This window comes from Egretta garzetta, unplaced genomic scaffold, assembly GCF_000687185.1.
Source record: "Egretta garzetta isolate BGI_Z169 unplaced genomic scaffold, ASM68718v1 scaffold374, whole genome shotgun sequence".
Lineage (NCBI taxonomy): Eukaryota > Metazoa > Chordata > Aves > Pelecaniformes > Ardeidae > Egretta > Egretta garzetta.
In genome coordinates, this window is record NW_009259419.1 from 1,588,486 (window position 1) to 1,609,353 (window position 20,868).

The 20,868-nt window shown below is 38.1% G+C and overlaps 1 protein-coding gene across 1 annotated transcript in view; it reads left to right on the forward strand.

Moving 5' to 3' along the window:
• LOC118452074 (serine/threonine-protein phosphatase 2A 56 kDa regulatory subunit delta isoform-like) overlaps positions 1 to 20,868 on the forward strand; it is an 86,687-nt gene that overhangs the window by 56,485 nt on the left and 9,334 nt on the right. Inside the window, exons 2-3 of the mRNA XM_035892433.1 lie at positions 1,067 to 1,155; positions 16,465 to 16,624. Coding sequence (XP_035748326.1) covers positions 1,067 to 1,155; positions 16,465 to 16,624 — 249 coding nt within the window. The remainder of the gene's footprint in view (positions 1 to 1,066; positions 1,156 to 16,464; positions 16,625 to 20,868) is intronic.

Sequence of the window (20,868 nt, forward strand, 5' to 3'; positions counted from 1 at the left end):
CCACAGCTGCTTGCCCGGTCCCCGTCCCGGGAAGTTTCACTGCTGCCTGCCTCTGCCTGCAGTTGAAGTTGTTCTCGGGGCATCACCGTCTGCACTCACGGAGCGCTGGTCGCCGCTCGAAATCTTTTACCTCCTTTTCCTGATAGTGGGAGAGGATCTGGCTTTGGCCCCGCTTCGCCTCAGTTTTCCCCGGTGCATCCAGGGGGGCTTTGTCTAGCAGCCACGAAAGAGGCTCGCACAAGTGATGTTCGCAGAAAACTTCTAAATCCAACAGAAAGTTAACTGGATTGCACTTTATTTTATGTGATAGGCAATTAGCTGTATGAGTGGAAGTTAGAAACAGTGAAGTATATGGTCTGCCTCATCCAGCTGCTATCCCTCTAGACACTTTTCTATTTGGTTGATTTCTGCTTGTCTTTCAGTTTTTCAGCATTGTTTTAAAATTAGATGTAGCAAGGTTGGGTGTTGTGGTTTGTGGGGGTTTGTTTTACCATTTTCCTAATATCCTTGCCACCTTTTGATACTGAAACCATTCAAACTTTTCTTTATTGAGAATAACAAATCTCAAGCTATGGGTGAAGACTACAAGTTAAGTACAATGCTGGGAGGGAGAAATTTGAGTTGTGGGCCTACTTCTAATACTAGATTTTCTAGCCCCTAGAACAGACAAAATAATCAAGTGTAAAATGTATACTGCACTGATAGTAGTTTCAAAGCTAAACTAAATATAAATATTCCTCAAGCTAAAAACCAAAGACAGCAAGGGTAAGTTCTTAGACGTGGTTTAAATCACTTGTGTTTTTTGTTTCTCCCTTCTTACCTATATGAAAGCTTATCTTTATGTACTTTATGGGTGAATTTTGAGGCATAAACAAAATTCAGAAATCTTTCTGCAGATAAAAAGTGTTCAAAGCAACTTTGTAGAGACTGATAATAGTTCAGTGTTAAGATCTTTCAATAAAACAGTATCATTTTTGTCCCATCAATTTTAATATTCTTAGTGTCTAAAAACCCCTAATTTCTCAACTTGAAAATCTCTCTAGATCTCCTTTCCAAAGTAACTGAGACTGCAAACTTTTTTTTTTTAAGGAACCTGCAAAATCAGCCAAGAGTGGAAAAAGTGGCAAAGATGGACAAGATAACCAAGAACATGAGGTCAGTATTACTGAAATGTGTAGGTTTTTTCAGGCAAATTAGTAATGACTTTTGAAGAATGTTTTAAGTTTTTCTAGATTGTTATAATTTTGACATGACAGGTGGTTGTGGAACTACTGCCCTGGTGTTTGACAAAAAGCGGGTTTAAGGCTTAAGATGCTTTTGAAGAAGTTAATTTTATTTAGAATAAGTAAATACTTGCTCGTTCCAGTCTTAGATGTTCATCTGTTTCCTTTTAGGTTATGGGGCGTACATCTATCTTATTTTCTAGTCTTATTGTGAGGTTTTGGGCTTGTCTTCTAGTTGCTTATTGCAGTTTTTATTGTTCTCTGTAATTCCCAGAGCTCTCATCTCTCAAGCTGTCAATGTTGGCATGTCAGTTAAGTGTCAGTAGTCTGTTATATTGTCAGGAGACCTTAGGCTTAATCAGAGACTGCCAGTTGTTTTGTTGTGTTTTTTCTTTTTATAGGTGTACAATGGAGTGGCCCATTTTTGACTGATTAATCTGTTGTTGATGTTGATTTTTTTTTTTTTCTTCTGCATTGCCCTCTGTTTTGCCCACCAGCAAGGTGCAGTGACTTGAAAAGGTTCAATTAAATCCTTATTCACTCCTTTTCCCACATTAATCCAGACACTCCAAATTAATACATTTTCTTAATTTGGAAATCCACTGTTCAGGTGGATTCTGGAATTTCCTTTAAAATGTTCATACCAGCCTGAATGTAAAATGCTACTCTGAAAAGCTTATGTATTTCAGCCTCTAAACTACATGTGTTGATACTGAAATACAGTGTTTGAGAACAAAATACTCATCCAGCTTTACCATTTTTCCCTCCATGAAATGACTGTTGGGGGTAGGTGGGTGGGAATATTTACTATACTCTCTCTGATGCGCTTCAATGAGTTTTCATGTGTTTGTTGTGCAGAAAGATGCATGCTACTGTCAATAAGATCATTAAAACTTGTAAACTAAAGTACTTCGGCAAATTCAGATAAAAGAGTGATTGAGTTTTGGTGGAGGGAACCTAGTTACTAGGAGGGATATTAGCTACTAGGAAAGCTCTTAAAATGAGATAAGAAATGTATCGCTGTAAGTGTTTATAACAGTGTAAATAGATGTACTTTATTGTGATATGTTCTGTCTTTACAGTATATTACTGTGACGTTAAAAAGAGTATTACTTCTTGGCTGTAATTTTAGTTCCTGTGCAACTGTAAGGTTCGTCATTATCAGCATCTTTGCCGTGCATTTGTTGACTAGTTATTTTCTCAAGCTTCTGAATGACAAGCTGTTGAGACCAATACAGATTTTCTTATTCCTTCTTTGTACTTTAGGATAGAGTGTAAAGCTCCCATAGTTAATTAGTGGAGAGCTTTAAATGTTAATTGAAAATGTATATGCAGTTTTCTTTGTAACTTCTTTCTCTTTGCAGATTTTTTTTTTTTTTTTTTTTAACTTGCACTTAAAATGTGAGAGATGAATCTCAGTAGGAGAATATATTGTAGTGTTCAAGCATTTTCCTTTTTCAGTTGTCCTTCCAGGTAGAATTCCCATTGAAAAGTACAGCTTACTTATGTTATCTATGATACTTAATCATATATGAGTAGGGGCAGGATGAGAAAGGGACTGGCACATATACTAGGGTTGCCATTCCCAGTGGGCATTATTTAGCCTCCATACAATTTTGAACACCTCAGTGCTTGACTCATTAACTTAAGTAATAGAATAATTGCACACAAATAGTAATGTAGACTTTGCCTTCTAATGTGGCTGGCTGTAATCATGATGTATGTTAGCCAGTGCTTATATGAGCAGAAAGGAGACTTTGTTAACATGGTGAACACTAGTAAATGTAGAAATATTCTGAAATACGCTGTTAATACATTTTTAGGGCTTTGGGGTTTTTTTTTTTCTTTAAAGAAGGCTGTCTTCAACTTCTTGTTGTGTCAAGTCTTCAACTTGTACATGTGTTTTAACATGGCTTTTTAAAAATCCTCTTCTAGACTATGAGTAGATTTGGAAATATGCTGGGTTTTTTTTCTCAAAATGCATTTATTGCATATGCATTTAATGCAAATGATAGATTGTAAAGACTAGAAACTGTCTGCTGTTGAAAGAACAGGGACAACACAAGCAGCAGCATCCCACAAATATTTTATTTATAGACACTTTCTTAGCACTCAATTCATGGTGCCTTGGGCTTCTATAGATAAAAAAAGTACAACAGATCTTAATGTTTACAAAAATGAACAAGTGTTTTTCCTGTCTTGCAGTCAGGGAAACAAAGATTTCAGTTGAGTGAAGCTGTACAGCGAGTTAGAAAAGGGATTGAAATGATTCCTGTTATGGGTTGACCCTGACCTGCCATACTAAGAGGGGGTGAAAGTGGCTGAAGCTGATGCTTGTCTTGGTTTGAGAATTCCAGTGATAGCCCATAAGCATGTAGTACTTGCAGAAGTACTAAACAGTAGCTGCAGCACACTGAAGTCCTCTTCATTTAAATATCAAAGAATCCCGTTGTAGTTGTGTTTGAAAGTAAGGTCCATCTTGTCTATTTTTCTGTCTCCAGTGTTCCCACCAGGCAAATGTTTAGGGGAAAGAATACAAGATTATTCTTGCATTACCTGTGCCTTGGTTACTCGATGTAATACCAAAAGAGGCATGCTACGTAAGGAGAGAGGCCCATGTTGCTTCGTATTTTCTGTGTGGTCAGGAGCTGATACTAAAGAAGAGAGATTCAGAAACAGAGTAGATGTATGGTTTTTCCATTCTGTCATGGTTTTCTTTAAGCCATTACTTTAAGAAAGCCTTACTTTAAGAAAGTTGCTTAGCTGAGGTGTTGTGTAAAATTGTTTTCATATTATTAATGGTTTAATTGATTTTTTACATTGTCATCTGTAGATTTCCCCTCCCCCCCCCCAAGCCCTGCTTAATCTCCCCTAGCTGTGTGGACTTCCATTACTTTGATTGTCCTTCTCTGTTCCCATGTTCTGTTCTCCTTTTTTGTTTCCAGTTTCACATATTGTTCATTTTCTGAACTTCATTGATTAAACTCCCATCTACCTTTAGTTTGTAACATGTTAGTAAACATTAATGAATTAGGTTAAATACTTGCCAGAACAATTGAATCTATTCCTTTAAGTATAACCTCTTACTTCAATAATTAGTCCAGGATATTAGTGTCTTCAGATTATGAACAAAGACGTAATCTGTTGTGTATTGGTTTTTCCTCTGTGTGGGAGTAGTGTCTCTACTCTGGTAAAATACTTGGGGCAGGGAGGGAAGGGATGTTTAGCGGTGCCCAAAACCTATACTCGGAACACAAACAAGTAAAAAAAAAAAATTGCCTGGGTGTGGGACTTGGCTATGCCAACACTTAGTAACTTGTGGACATATTCCCTGTGACCTAACTGGCCTTTGCAGAAGTTACTTGCCTCATGGATAAGCTTTGTTGTAGAGTTCTGTTTTGTCACAGTGGTGTGGAGGTTTCCTTTTGAGTTAAAGCAGTAGTAACTTATGGTCTAATTTCTTTAGAAAGAGGTGGCTTGGTAATAGTTCGTGATTGCTGGGAAACATTGCCTTTTTCTATCTCTAGCAAAAACCTAACACTTCTGAAAATTCCAGTGTTTCTTACAGTGCTTTAACGGTAGTTTTCAAATGCAACCACAGGGGAAGGAAGTTAAAATTTTAACCCTATAGAGTCTTCTTTCTGTCTGTTTTGCCTGTAGCAATGTATGTGCTAAAACTTGCACTCTTCACCAGTCACTGCAATGGTCTAGGAGCACTTGGACAGTTCACTGTTGCGGTCGTCTGCAGGATGGAAGGGTCAGAAGTAGCTGGTAACCTTTCATCCAAGGCAGTAGTAGGTGACTGGGAGTGATAGCGTCTTCTAGGTCTAGCTGGAGTGGTTTAAGAAGGCATGAAACTTCTAAATTTAAAATCGTATTCATTTTGAATCTTGATGCTGAGTAGTGTGTAGAGGGGAAAGACTACTTTTGTTGTTTAAGGAAGTATTGGCTTGGTGACTTTCAGCAAATGAGAATAGGAATCATAACTCTTTCTTCAAGTTCTTCTGCCATGCAGAACAGCAAACGGAAGAGTACTGTGGTTTGAGGAGTGTGTGTTTGTGTGTATTATCTCACTGTTTCCATGTGCTGCCCCGGTTGGTTCTTTCTACTTTAAAGGTGGTTTTATTGAATACAGACAAATCAAAATGTATTTTATTAAAATACAAACTGCATTGGCCAATTTTCTTGCTGTGCAAGAAATTTCTTGATTTATTGAGAGCATGTGTTGCTTATGTCAGACTATAATCGCTGTTGAAACCAATTTAAAAAAAAATTAAAAGCTTTGTTAAATGCTGATCCATGCTTCTGTCCTCCACTGTCTCACAGCCATCACTTTCTAGTAGGTTGTTTAAACACTAGTAATAGCTTCCAGTGCAGCAGTTTTGTCAGGCTTCATTTTCAGAGGTTTTTCTTCCTTGCTTTGTGAAGCCTTTTTTATTTAAAAGTTAATTTCTTAAGCTTTTCAACATGATGGTAATATATTTTTGGGAATGGTAATGGAATTACAGAAATCTCTCTTTAATGGGCTGTCTTTAAAATATTTCAGCAAAAGTAAGGATTTTCATGTTTCTGAATAAACCTTGAGAGCTGGCTATCCAGTTTTCCGTGATCAACTTTTCCTGTATTAGCCAGCACACAGTAGGGACTATCAGTGTTCTCATTACTACTTTTACTGATTCCTGATTACATGTGCACATACGATTGCCACTTTCCTTAAAAATAATAAATTAAAAAAGGGATGGGGAGTAGAAGTGGCGTTGATGGTTTTCTGTGGGTTTCTTAGCAGAGATCATATGTAGAAGTATCCTAATGTAATAGACAAAAGCAATACATCCAGCATTTTTTGTGTCAACAGGTTCCTGTGTAGCAGCAAGGTATTTAGAAAGTTGACTCCGTATTTTCTATATACTGTTGCTTATTTTTCTCGTGTTTCCTGTTTGTGATTTTCATTGCAATGCTATTTAAGGTACCGTGCCAGTCATTAGTAACCCTGAGAAACAAACGTTCCTGATCTGACCCTGAAGACAGTGTATGGAGACTGGTTTATGGTATCTAGCTTTTTTTTTTTTCTTCAGAATTTTAAGTTACACTTGAAAGTCTTAGCACAGTTGAATACTTACTAGGCAATTCATTAGGGCCTACAGCAGAGGAGCTGGAGGTTTCAGGGGAGGGGAGAATATCTTTCCAAAAATTCTGGGGTTGTTTTCCCCACCTTGTTCACATGTATTAGGACTAGGGCTGCTCCTAAATAATTTATGGAAATACCTTCTTGCCACAGAACTGCTTTCAATTGGTTGAGATTATCCTGTTTTAATTGTTCAGTATGCTAATTGTACATGCATGTGATTCAGTGTGTGTATATATATTTATTGTCACTTATCTAAAGCAGCTGTCGCTTAAGCTCTGTTCCATTACTTTTGTTAGATGCGCAATCTCTGTCACTCAGTGGCACGGCATTTTTGGATGCATTGAGTTCAGCATCTGAGTCATAAGATTCTTCTGTATTCATTGTTTTTCATAGAAGTGGATGTCTTTTTACAAAGACATATATTTAGCATAGATTAGATTTGCCTCTTTTAATTAATGCCCGAAGTTAAGTATTAATTTATTTATAACATAAGACAGTGGTTTAAGGGTCTGGGTAGTACTCCTTACCATACTGTCAGTTTGATACTAGTTTATATAGCCGTCTAGATCAGGAATGGCTGATAGCCTGTAATAAAGCATCCCCAAATGCCCAAGTTTCACATCAATAAGCTGTTTGTCTGGCATACTCAGCGCATAACAAACCTAGCTGTACCCTCGCTGTTTCTTCAGCGTGTATTCAGTAATATGTCCCAGCTGGACTGATAGGCAGAGTAGCCAGTGTTTTAATGAGTCAATCTTATGCAGTAGATAAAATCGATTTGGAAATTGGTCGTCTTCCACTTGGAAGAAGACAGATAACTCATATTATGAAATAAACTTGAAGTTTTGAACAACTAGTCCTCTCAAGTTTGAATCGTAGAATGGCTATAAATGGACAGTGCTAGACCTTCTGTTTTCTGAAGTTTTCTAGGGCTATTGGTTTGACATTTTACTTCTAATACTAGCAAAACAGGACATTAAACCAAAACCACATATAACATTTGGATGGATTTTTCTTTAGTATCAGCTATGTCTGTGGGCTTCGGGCTTTATTGTTTGTCTTAAAACTGGTGTGCCAGCTTCTTTAAAAAACATTAATTTGAAAACTAATCTTTGTTCATGGCTCACAGTTCTGATTTTCTTTCCTAGAGAGAATACTTCAATGGGTTGATATAACCATTGAAAAATACTTAAATGTAGCAAGTGAATGCACCCTTAGTACTAAATGAAGTGGTATTTGCTGAGTAGAAAGATGTGCTATGTGTTACTCTTAAAGCAGCTATGCAATTTTTTGTTTGTTTTTAACTTCTTGTAATTTCCTATTTCCGTTTTTTATTGACATCTTGCCTTTTTGGTTTTGGGAATTGGAATTTCCTTCTGCATCCAAAGCAAACGTACCTTAATACTGATTAGTGAAGGAGGTTACCTTAACAGCATGTGTTATGTAACTTTAAGTTTTAAAACTAGTTGAATTGATTCAAGAAATGTACCAAATGGTGCTGTATACAAGTATTCTGTTACCTAAAAGGAGATGCTTCTGAAAACGGGATCCTATGCCCTTCTACTTCTTACACAAGGCTGACAGCTACTTGTGTAACATATGATGTGTGAGGTCTTTGGTTTGTGGTTTGTTTTAGTACTTGCTATCCTCTACTTTCCAATCATGCTTTTAAAGGCTCTGAGTCCTTCCTGAATGGAAACATAGCAATGAAGGCAACGGCTGTTCTAACCAAAAGGAGCAAATGGGGTATTTAAAAATGGGTATCAGCAGTTTATAAACTGAAAACATCCTTTTCATCCTTTGTTTCAAATTGTTTTTGTTAAGTTTTCTCATAAGAGTTAAGGCCTACTGCTCCTTAAACTTTGAGAGGACTCGGGTGTTCATTAATGCATATGTGTAATACAGAATTATTAATATAGTTATCCCATAGAGAACAGAAATAGTAAGAAAAGCCAAGTAGCTGTTGAATCCATCCACATGTTCAGACTTTTACAAACATTAAATCCTGCTTGGCTTTTTTCCCTCAATTTCATTTGAGGCCAGAATAAGTTTGTAAATCTAGAAGTGGGATGGTAGGCTTTGGTTTTTTGTTTGTGTGTTTCATCCCTCCCACCAGGCTTTTGGGGCCAATTAAAAAAGAAAAAAACATGTAGGAAAATAATCCTGCCCCAAGAATATACTTTGTAAAAGCTGACTGCCAAATACTGTACTTTGCTGCATCTTCATAGTGACTGTAATTTAATATGCTTCCTGATCACGACTCAGTTTAGCAGTGTGAAGTATAGAAAAGTAAATTTTTGTAGTGGCATGTAAAATAAAAGCATGATGAGAGCCAAAGATGAAGTGATTTGGTGTAACGGTTCTTTAGGAAGTGATCAAGGTGGTTATTATACTAGTAAAATGCCCAGGAATCTTGTCATGGATTGTAACTCTCATATAGCATCTAGTACAAATACCAAGGGGGCAAAGCAAAAAAAATTTCAATGTGAGTATGTGAAGTGAGAAACTGTTAAGAATGTATCGGGGAGCACAAGAATACAGACATTGTTGGTAAAGCTACTTATACAGTAGCCTTAGCTCATCAGTAGTTTTATATAATTAAAATTTACAGCAGAGTATAAGAGTTGGGGCTTAAAGCAAATAAGATGAGTTTGTGTGTGTGGTTTCCTTCAAACATGGGAACCTTGCATATGTGTGTGTGTATATATAAAAAGAAGCAAAACAGTAGTTTTGGGGGGTTTTGCAAGTAAAAAGGTGGTTTAGGCTGATCAGAGAGAAGTTACAACCAAAAATCAATAACTAAAGTAATTTAAGCCAGGCCATCATTTATTCAGATTCTTCGTCTCGTATTTCAAAACATTTGTATAAATACACACTTTGGACATTATCTGGTTTTAATCATATCTAATTAGCAAAAATAGCAGGTAAAAAATTTTACTTTGGGGGGGGCGCATTTGTTTCTTTGAAGTTTCATTATAGAAGATGCATTAAGAAACACATGTTGCTTTGCTGTGTGTGTTTGTGAAGCACCAGGTGCTCACTGATGGTGCTGTTTCGGCAAACACAAACTGCCATGGATCAGCTTACAGCCTGAGCCCGGGCACGCTATCATCTTTGCCAGTACTTTACAACCTCAGGCTACAGATCTGATCTCTGACTGAATCAAATGGCAGTATGTTCCTGGAGTAAACTAGTTAAAACAAAATTAAGTTTACAAGGAGCAAATGGAAACCAAGCCGAACATTACTGATGTGTAACTATGAATGTAAAACTGCAGTGCAAGAATGTCAAGGATGCAGTGCGTGGAGCTGAGACATCTTTGGCAATTGTCAGGATTGGTTGGATGTGTTGCAAGCAGAGTGCGTTGCACAAAGCTATGATGATACAGTTCTTTAGAAGATAAAATGTGAGCTGTGTGTGTAAGCAGCTAACAGGAAATACGAGCAATGCTTTGTGTTGTGACAAATAAATGCCAGCAAGAAAGGCGGAAGAGCTTCAGCAAGTTGTAGATCAGTCTTCTAAAATGGTCTTTGACTGTGAAAGTTGCCATGGGCACTCCTCCACAGGGAGGAGGGCCAGATGACCTTCACTGCTCGTAGGGAACTTCCCAGTCACTGATGCAATTCAACAAACTCCATGTTGTCTCTGACAAAACACTAGTGGAACTCTATAGTTAGACATCACGAATAGCCAGCAGTAGCATTGCTGTATGTAAATGCAAAATCACAGTCGCTAAACAAGTATCACAATGTAAATCAGTAAGTGCTGATTGCAATGTGCTAAAATATACAAACTTAGTCATCACCATCCTGTTGAAAAGTTAATCTTTTTGTTTATTGTTATAAAACATGAATCCTCAGAGCTTTAGAATGCAGCTCCTGCTATCTTACCAAACAACATAGTAAGTTGCACTGGATAGTACAGTGGTAGTCTCAGCATATCTCAAACACTGAGAGAGTCTTTAATGATAATAAAAATACTTGCTAAAAAGGAGGATGTGGAAGTGTTGGAGAGGGTCCAGAGGAGGGCCACAAAAATGATCTGAGGGCTGGAGCACCTCTCCTACGAGGACAGGCTGAGAGAGTTGGGGCTGTTCAGCCTGGAGAAGAGAAGGCTGCGGGGAGACCTGATTGCGGCCTTTCAGTACCTAAAGGGGGCCTATAGGAAAGATGGGGAAAACCTTTTTAGCAAGGCTTGTTGTGACAGGACAAGGGGTAATGGTTTTAAAATAAAACAGGGTGGATTTTAGACTAGATACAAGGAAGAAATTTTTTACAGTGGGGGTGGTGAAACCCTGGAACGGGTTGCCCAGAGAGGTGGTGGTGGCCCCATCCCTGGAAACATTCAAGGTCAGGTTGGATGTGGCTCTGAGCAGCCTGGTCTGGTTAAAGGTGTCCCTCTTCACTGCAGGGGGTTGGACTAGATGACCTCTAAAGGTCCTTTCCAACCCAAACTGTTCTGCGATTCTAAAAAGGCAGCTGCAAAGATCATTCTAGCAGGCCAATCCAGGTATCATTCTGGCAAATTATTTTGTTGAGGAAAACCAATAGAAATCTCAACTGTGGTCTCTGTGAAGCCAACCAAAGCCTTCAGCACCATAAGCTGCACCTCCAGAGGCTCTTCCATAAGTTGTTTGTCCAAACAATCTTGTGGTGGTAGAACTAGCGAACAATTAATGGCACAGTAGTGAGAACCTCAGAACTGTGTGCCATCCAAAACTGCACCCAGCAAGCATGTTGTTTCCCTGCTTTTTGTAACTGGATTGTTTATGGATCAATGCACCTTTTTATGTGTCCAGATGAAGAATCCCTATCAAGTTTGTACAGTTTGCACTGAGTCTCTGTAGATTGAAAATACTGATGTTAAAGATTGTAGTTAGTTGTTCCATAACAAACTCCTTACCAGAGACTGGGCACTTCTTGCATGAGCTAGAGTTACTGCAGACTCTCTGGATAGCTCTGTCAAGCCATTTCTCTTACAATATCATGACAAGAGTTTTATTCTGATCTTATCCTATTGGAAGGCATGTTGAACTGGTGGTGTTAACACAGCCCTGAAATCAGCTGACAGATACCGCTCTCCTGGTAGCGTGCTGTCTTGAACAACTTGCCTTGATTCCAATTGCTAACCTAACACCACCAGCGCCCCTCCTGCAGGTATGCTGTGGATATAATCACCAGGTTGATGGCTGCTGGGCCATATGCCAGATAGGAGCTCTCGCTGTTCCCACCCCCAAAACAGAGCAGTAAATGAAGATCTGCAAAGGAGAGAGCTCTGCAGCAGAGTTCAAGATTCCTGGAGTGTTCAGAGATTTTCACACTACTTTGAAGTTACTGCAGAGGGGAAAAAACTGCATGGAAGGCTCTTAACTGCTTTCCACCCATTTTGACTCCTTGATCTTTGATTTCAGTTCTCAGCTCAAGGGATTAAATTAAGTTCAACTTCTCAGCCTAATTACATTGATTATGTATTGGACCTCAACCTCTTATCCAAATTATTTTGATTACATACTGGGCCTTCATACAGTTTTGAAAATGAAGGTCTAAATGTCCCTTTCATGTTTTCTCATGTTCTTTGTTTAGTTTCAGTAAATTATTTCAGTTTCATTGTAAGTATGTTTTAGATATAATCCAGAATGCTTTTATAGCCCCTTCTGAGGCTGCCTTGGCAAGAAATTACCTCTTCTGGGTGCTATAGATCAGACCTCTGTTTATCTTAATGAAAAATAAATCCATAGAGGCTACTTACTATACCAAAAGGAAAAGAAGGAAGGGATTAATTCTGCATTAATAAAAGCATTCTTCCTCTGTTCTCATACTCAGACTAACGATTCTCATAGAAAGTGTTCCGTGCTTTTTGCTCTGTGTACCCACATTTCATAGGGAGTCTTAATTATGTATGAATTGATACAAAGTTCACCTATCCACATCTTGTAGTCCAGAGTTTTTATCAAGGTTCTTGCTGGTAAGTGGCTTGCTGCTGCCATCCTGGGATGGTGTACACACTGATACAAACTCGAATTCAGTGGTAATGCTCATTAGAGGGAAGAAATTTGCGGATTAGTGTTAGACTGATCTGTGTCAAGAAACGCCATGTACGATACTGCCTATCACCGTGTTTTCTTCAGTCTGAGAGAATCTCTCTTGCCTTGTGTGTAGAAGGCGATCTGATTTTTGTCACTAGTAAGCCATCCAATTCTTTTAATCTTGAGTGACGGATGCACCCAGGTGATTTTATTGTAATTTTCAAATCTTTACCCTGCTCTGACCAGTTTATCTTAGAAAGCAGTATGAAAGCTTGCTGCATTATAGAGTTGACCCCACTCTAGGCTTGGCTTGGAAGCCCTCTTGATTTTGTGGAGCAGAAGACTTTGTGTGCTTTGGTCTAATTCAGTTATTAGTGAGTGTGCTTTGAAAGGTAAGGTCAGGCAGAGTTCTTCTGGTTGCCTGTGTTTGGTCAAGGTAGTTTGAATACTAAGTTTTTTGTGGGACTGACAGAAAAGGAAGAATAGGGTCTTCTGAAAGACTTGTTGTCATACATGGGGTGCATGGTGGACCCTCCTTCCAGATCCCAGTACTCTCTCTCAAGTCTTACATGACTGGCCAAAAGTAAAAATTGCCACGTGGACTGTGATCAATTTAATTTAAAAAGAAAAATTGGCTGCAACTGTAGATGCACTTGATCTACCGATATCTTTCTTTCCCCGGTCACAAATTTAGTATTGTGCTCTGATCTATACTTCCCTGTGTATGAGCTGGGAGGATGAAGGATCCAACTTTGCTCAAACCGGTGGTGTTAAGGCAAGGAATGTACCACATCCTGCTTGACGCAGGAGGACTCAAGGGAAAAAGGGATGCAAGGACTATCTACCTTGAGCTGTCACAACTGGCAAGAAACCTCCTTCTCTTCTCCCTGCTTTTCACTCTCTTGAATTCATTTTAAGCTTATTCAAGAGAATGGAGGGACATAAAAACCATTTTTTCAATAATTAAAAGCAGAATTAAGTCAGAATCACACTGGTCCCAATTGTCTTAATGTTCATAAAAGTATGTAAAGCTCTAGCTTTCAAAAATGAATTGATCTGACATTTTTTTCAGACTAATTTGTACACATTTTTAGGGGTTTGCCAGCACTTTTGGAATTGAATGTATCTATGAGTATATAAGCATTTGGGTAGGAGGGAACTGTTTGCCAGAGGAAGGTATTTCCCATTCAAGTCACAGGAAGAGACTTGGTAAAAATACACCTGTAGTTTGACTGTTCTGGTGTTGAAAAAGTTGATTTGTTCACTGATGTAGCAGAATGTCCATCAGTTATTCTCAGTAGTTGTTGTTTCTGAAGTAGTTTGGGTTGTTACTGGGAAGATGATGATAAGCTTGGTTGGCTCCTCAATCTGAACTAATGAGCACTGTACCTTCATAAAAAGTTAAGTGTATTACCTTGAAACCTTTAGCAAATGAATACACAGAATAGTTAGTCTGAATTTGTTTTCTTTTTAGAGGAGTGGTTAAGATTGCTGAGCTGTGTGGCTTACGTTGACTTAACCCACTTTCTCCCAGTGCCCTTCTATCCAGGGGCTGGTTATCTGCAAGCTCTGGAGGCCAGTTCTCTTGTGGTAGCACCATAGTGCCACTTGCAGAGGTCACTGGGTACAGCTGTGGAGTGTGGTATTCAGATAACAATGAACTGGAATGTCTTTTGGCAGCTGTCTGGTATGTGCTGTCTGAATGACTGGAGCATGACTGAAAAGCAGGGGTGATCATGGTTGACGGTAGAAAGGAGGAGGAAATATGTTGGATAAATTGGCCAGTGATTCAGGGCTACAATTACACCAGAGTCATCACTGCTGGATGGGAAGTTGCCATAGCAACACAAAATGCTTGCTTTCAACATGTCTAATTAGAAATGTTACCCATCCTCTTAAATAACCACTTTTGGCTAATTTTAGAATTTATCTGCAATTTAGAATACTTAGTTCCCTGAGGTGTGTGTTACCTTAGGATAGCATAGTGTGCGCATGTGTGCAGGCACATGTGAGCACTTGTTAATTTGAAATTGAGAATTTGTTTGGGGATAGAGGAAACAGGAAAGCAGCTTTTCCTGTTCCAGGTAATGAACAAAAAACAGGTGGCAGCGGAAGACAGCATGTTCAGAAAAACACCATTAGGCTCAAGCACAGTACTTAAAATATAGAAACCTGTGCAGTAATAGTGTTTATAATGCATCTTAATTAGCTTTATTGTTTAATACATGGTAAGTCATTACTGTTTTTATTTCTGCTTAGTCTATTCATAATTTCATTTGGAATGCTTTTTTTTTTTACTTGAATTAATGGATAGAATTTACCTTGCGGATCACTAGTATTTCAGAAAAAAGATTTTTTTTTTTTAAGCATTTTGTGTTTAGGATTAAAAAGTGAAATAGTTTGAAAAATGCAATGTAACAGGTATTGCTTGTACATAAATGCTTTTAACTTGCTGAGGGATGCCACTTTTACAAAAGAAGTTCTAGAATATTTTGGGTAGCTTAAGACTTCTGGTGTTCAATGTATTATTTCCCCTTAGTTGTTCTAGAAGGCTGTAGGGGGTTTTGCTGTTACATTACTAAATTCACAAAATGGTCATCTTAAATGTCTTCAATGAAAACTAAATGTTGCTTTCAGTCATATCTTGAAGCATATACATTTCTCTCCTAGTTATGCTACTAGAATACTGTCTTGGAGACTCTAAAGGTAGATTAAATTATGTATGGTAACATTTCAGTGTGTGCTGAATTCGTATACTCCCAGACCATATGGAAATTGCTGATGAATAAGCTATTCTGGAAATCCTTTTTAGAACATGAAGAAAAGTGGTTCCTGTTGTTTTAGCCATATCCCTGTGAAAATGCCATTGATGTTATTTCATGCAGGAATGAAACACTGTTTTCATATCTACTATACTTAACAAAACTCTATAATTAGAGTCCATTCAAACTGCCAAAGTAGCAGCATTACGACTTGATTTCCATCCTGAATTCCATTCCCATCTGATTTTTTTTTTTTTTTCCCCCCCCTATTTCTTGTTATGTGAGCTCTTCCTGGAAAGGAGAATATGGTCTTTCCTGTAGGAGAAAAGTGCCAAGGTATATTTTCAGATGTGTGTGCCTCCCTGTAAAATAGTTTGCAAATTCGAAAGGCTTCTACAGCAAATGAAGGTCCTGTAAAATGAATTACAATTCTTGCAGTAAAATTTCCTGCTCAGCTGTTTCTATATTCTTAATGTAGGTCACTCCTAGATGTTTTATCATTCTTGTAAAGAGTGTCATGAAATGATTAATATGTAAAAAAGTTAACTATTACCTACTTTAAACCTGCTTTTCCTACTTCAAAAAAGGAATGAGAAAGGCAGCATCACAAGTTCTGACAGGCTTTTGTTAATGATGCGTTTTATTCAGCTTGAGAGAGCACACTCTCAAGTGTAGTCTGGGAAATAAGAGCAAACTGGAAACCTATAGGTGGGAACCATTTTTCTGGTTTTATGTTACTTCATACAGAGGTACAGTGACAATCTGATAAGGATTATTACAGTAAAAGCAACTTGCTCTGAGTAGGCAGTATAATGCTACAAATCTTCATTTGTGTTTTATAAGCTGCTGAACCTACTACAATGATAAGACTTGCTCCTTTAACTTCATATCGAAGCCTGAATGTCCTAAGCCAAACTTAGGACCCTAGCAATGAGGCACAGTACGAATGGGCAGTGAAAGGTTCACCTGCTGTAAATAGACAAGATCCCGTGATCCCTTTGAAGCTGAAGTTAGACAGCCAAATACCTTGAAGACCTGGACTATTTGAAAATTTCTTTTCAGTTGGCTGGTAACTTCAAATAAATGGGCTTGTGCATGTAACAAGGTGATCTATTCCCATCTATGAGGGCTATGGTACAGAAATGAACTTTGAGAAGAGGGAACAGAAGAATAGATGGCTATATATTCAGAGGACGATGAATAGAGCAATTTGATTACAAGCTTATTTTGCTTAATTTATTTCTGTAACAAAAATAGGGTTTTTTTTTTTAGAAGATTTTCTCTAAGTTCAGCTGCAATTAAGTGCTTTCATTTCTTTTTAAACAGGTGTCAAACAAGAAATCAAACAGCACTCCTCCCCCAGCACAACTATCTAAAATCAAAGTACCAACACCGCAGACAGTACTGAAGAAAGAAAAGCGGCAGAGTTCGTCAAGGTTTAATGTTAGCAATAACAGGGAGCTTCAGAAACTGCCAGCTTTAAAAGGTATGTCTTTCTAAATTAGAATAACTCTTGGGGGGGGGATCTTGGACATGAGACAGAGAAGCATCTCAACTATTATACTACTTGTATCTGGACAGCATACGTTCTATATCAAGTATGCACATGTGCAAACTTGCACATACTTGCACGCTCAAAGACTCTGGGTTTGGGTTTTTTCTTTTCTCTCGTGCCTTATGTGAGGAATTCCAGTGTGTCGTATAGGAAATATCTAAGTTTCTTCAACCCAGAAATGTCTATGTGAAAGTATGTTAACTCATCTCGCATAAAAGCAGAATATTTGGGTGCTGTAAGCAAAATATCAGTCATCTGTCCTCTATGCAGCATGCTCAAACCCTACTTTGTACTAAAATATCTCTTGGCTGTGTGAGAAGAGCTGCTCTATTGCTATTTATTGGTCTGGTTTTCCTGAGCGTGGGTCAAGCATAGTGACGTCTTTTTAATGAATATGAATTTTTCCTTTGTCAATTTTAAAGCTTTGTGATCTTTTAGAATTATATGTACTACCTTCTGTGATGAAAAGATGATGACGATTGATGCATCTTCTCTTACTAATACGGCTTTTATAATTTTTATTTTAGCTACTGTCTGTTGTGTAGATACATGTTTGCATAGTGTGCTTATGGTAGCTTGTAGTGGTGTTAGGGTAGAATTTTCCAGGTATGGTCAGATGTACTTATCTATTGTTTATGAACAACTGATTTGCTCTGAAGGTTTATTTAAAAAAAAAAAAGCTGTTTTGGAGTGCAATGCATACTGCTTTCCAGTGTTCAAATTTGGCAGTGAAAGCCTAATAGCCTAAAATTGCTGTAATGTTGAGTAGTACTGTTGTAGGCAATGTGAAAATGTCAAGGGATAAGACTTTTTTTCATCCAGTCGTTGTTTTCTTGATATAATGCAGTAGTGTTTCTTGAAAATAAGAAACCCAGCTTCTCAGCCCATGTGAATTATACTGCTTTTCATACAGATCAAATCAGACTGCAACATATTTTTCTTCACACAGATACTGTTTTCACAAAAGAATATGAAATATTGTCCATCATGTTAGTACAGCAGTCTGTATACAAGATGCTACTTAAAATTTTTTGAGACTTAACTGCTGTTTGAAATTCACTGATTATTTAATCTCTTTTATTAAATTTGTAAATAAGAATATTTAACACCACAGATTATGAATAATATGTCCTATCTTTTAAAATGACATTGTAGGTTCATGCACAAGCTGTCACATCCAGGGTGTGACATAAGCAAATGACACAAGTAAAGTAGTGATTTTTTTTTTTTTTTTTTATAAAAAGTTATGCATACAGCCTCATTGACTGGCATAACCTTTTGCTCAAAGACTCAGCCGTAAAGAAGAGCATTTATTACTTGGTCTAGAACCTCCATTTTGTCCTGTTTTAAAGAGTATGTTTCTGGTAGCACAGCTCATGGAGGCTGGAACTGGGCACTCAATTAGAAGCAGGGTGGACAGTGAGCTGGAAATGAGGGCAATGAGTGCAGGTGGGAGAGAGGGAAAGTAATCCATCTTACAGTGGGTGGCGTGAAGTTTGAGATCTGTTTCCACCTTGGCTCTGCTGCAGTTTAAACTCGTAGGCTAATGAAGGGCAGAAGAGTTTCTGCTTGGACTTGGGGGGCGGGGGGGAAGTAAGTCTTAAACTATAAGCTATGTTCTGACAGTGTTCTACTGTTCTTGGCGCAACATACCTAGATATGAAGAAATGGTAGAAGTATTGTTGTGCTTAAGCATTATAGAGTTGCCTTTCAGTCTGCAGTCACTCCCCCCACTCTCAAGGGAGAAGAAAACACCTTGAGCTTATCTCTGGTGGATGCCTGCTGTATGTGTGTCCCCAGGCTGTTGAGGGTCAAACTTTGTTATGAACCATTGGTGCAATTGCTGATCTAGTGATGGGTAGTAATTACTACCTTTACTGATAAAGCTGTGTCCATTCTCATGGATGATAGCAGGTGTCTGTATAGTTGCTGGGCTCACTCATGACTTAATTCCCACTGATTCAGGTTGCTGTTGGCTGGTCACCCTGTTCTTCTAATGTGTACATAGACACATGATTTGGTGTTCATTCAGCGAGTCAAGTGAAGCTGGGAAACTTTCTTTTTGGACAACTCTGTGTTGTTTAATGTCTGCGTCTGGACAGGAGTTAAAGTGAACTGGCAGGCTGTAATGTAATGAGATGATTAAGGTGGGTCTGATTTGTATGAAGTGCGGGGAAGGATGTAGCATTCCTTCAGGTTAGCTGTGTTTGACCACCTTCCAGCTTTCAAATTCCAGTTATTTGTAACGGGTGGCTGTTATTTCTATGGCTATCATACCTGGGAACCCTTTCTTCTACCTGTAGTAGACCAAGAGATGTGTAATTTCTTCATAAATGTTGGGTTGACTACTGTGTGGTGCGATGGACTTTACATGAGATTGTATTTTACACACAGCTTGTAGAATGAGGTTGTCTTTGCATAGTTGAAGTTCTATATTAGATCTGTGAAAGCTTGTAACTGGTAAGCTCTAAATGGCCTGTGGTATTGCTGAGAGAACTTTTGCTTCTGTGCCATAGGGCTGGAGTTGAGGTCAGCGGATCACTTGAAATAGTGGGAAGGGAAAGGAGGAGCTGCCGAAGTGGGTCTTCATCAAGGTTTCTTATTTAGGAAATACTTTGCCTTTTAATCTGAAATAGTCTTGTTTTTGGTCTTCAGGCATGCTATGAACTTTCTCTTGGGGGTTGCACAAAAGTGCTGATGATAGGCTTCCGGAAATACCAGTCTATTTGCCCTGGTGACTGGTATTAGCGCAGTATGATTTATATTCATTGGAGCAGCTTGTGATTAACACTGTACATCCTCAGTTTATTCAGGAAATGGAGGAGCAGGATAGCTCAGACAATGCAGAAAGCAAAGGAAATAAATTATGACTTCAGAGGCTCTAAGAATAGAGATGAACATAGAAAAGAAGTCTGTGATGCAATTGGTTTGTGGAGCACCAAGATCCATATATTGGCAAAGCTGCAAGCTGGCGAAGCTCCCCGCAGCACAGTGCAATGCAACCTGGTTTAGTTCAGGTAGAATAGGTAGCTTGTCTGCCCACAGATAACTCAGAAGTATCTCTGGAGAAGTGTCTTCAGAACTGTGTCAAACATCTTGAAAAGATCTTACCGATTTTCACCAAAAAAGAGAAATTCTGTGCCAATGACCTTGTGTTACATGAATTTCTGATTACCCCGTTCTCTTCGTTAGCTAACAGTTTGTATTACAGGTACTTCAGTTACAGAAAATTGAATTTTGTTTTCTGTTGTTTATTGGAGGGAAAAAATACTTACTGGCCTTAAAGGTGTGTTTTGTCGTCTTACGATTTGAAAACTTGTAGATTAATGCTTTGGTTATATCAAATATAAATGGCAAAGGATGTTTCAGCCTTCAGAAACTTATCAGTTTATTTTTTGCTTTCTTAAGAAATCAGTTTGTAACTTAGGATATATTGAAATTGTTTACAAATTTATGAATGTGTTCTGTATGACATAAACAGCGTAAGTGTTCAGTATGACATCTAGTAAATACATTTTTAAAAGTACCATATCCAAGCTTGTATGAACCTGACCGCTGACGAGACAGTGAAGTAGTTCGTGTTCTTTGCAACTGCTCGCTTCAACTTTATGCAAGAAGCTTGAATTCATTGTTACATTATGGATAATTTTTTCATGGTTAATTAGCAAATAATTCCACGGTGCCTGGGACTTAGTTTGTGTGTTGGCATTTACTTCTGGTGATATTGATGGTTCATCTTCACTTTAGTGCTTGAGCCTAGGTTACCTCCATGAACTTCTGACACCCAAATACATTATGTGCTGGAAAAAGCTCTAAAGCTTGGATAGGTCATGTTTATGTGCTACTCATCTAGCTGTGTTTGTTCAGTTTTGAGAGGAAACTTTCAAGAGTGTCTTGATGTGGTAGGAATTGCATGCTTATTTCTTGTGCGCTTGATGGCTGAAATAATGCATTTTCACTTCAGCCCTCATGGAGTTGGTATCCAAAGACCATCATACAGATCAAATCTCTAAAATTCTAAACAAACAAAAAAATGACCTGGGTTTAATGCTGAGGGAAAGGAAGGATATTTTTTCTTTTTTTTTCTTTTTTTTTTTTGAGGTAATTGCATTTACTTCCAGATCTAGCTGCCTTTTTTTTTCTTCTTAAATGCATATTAAGAAAACTTTACCAAA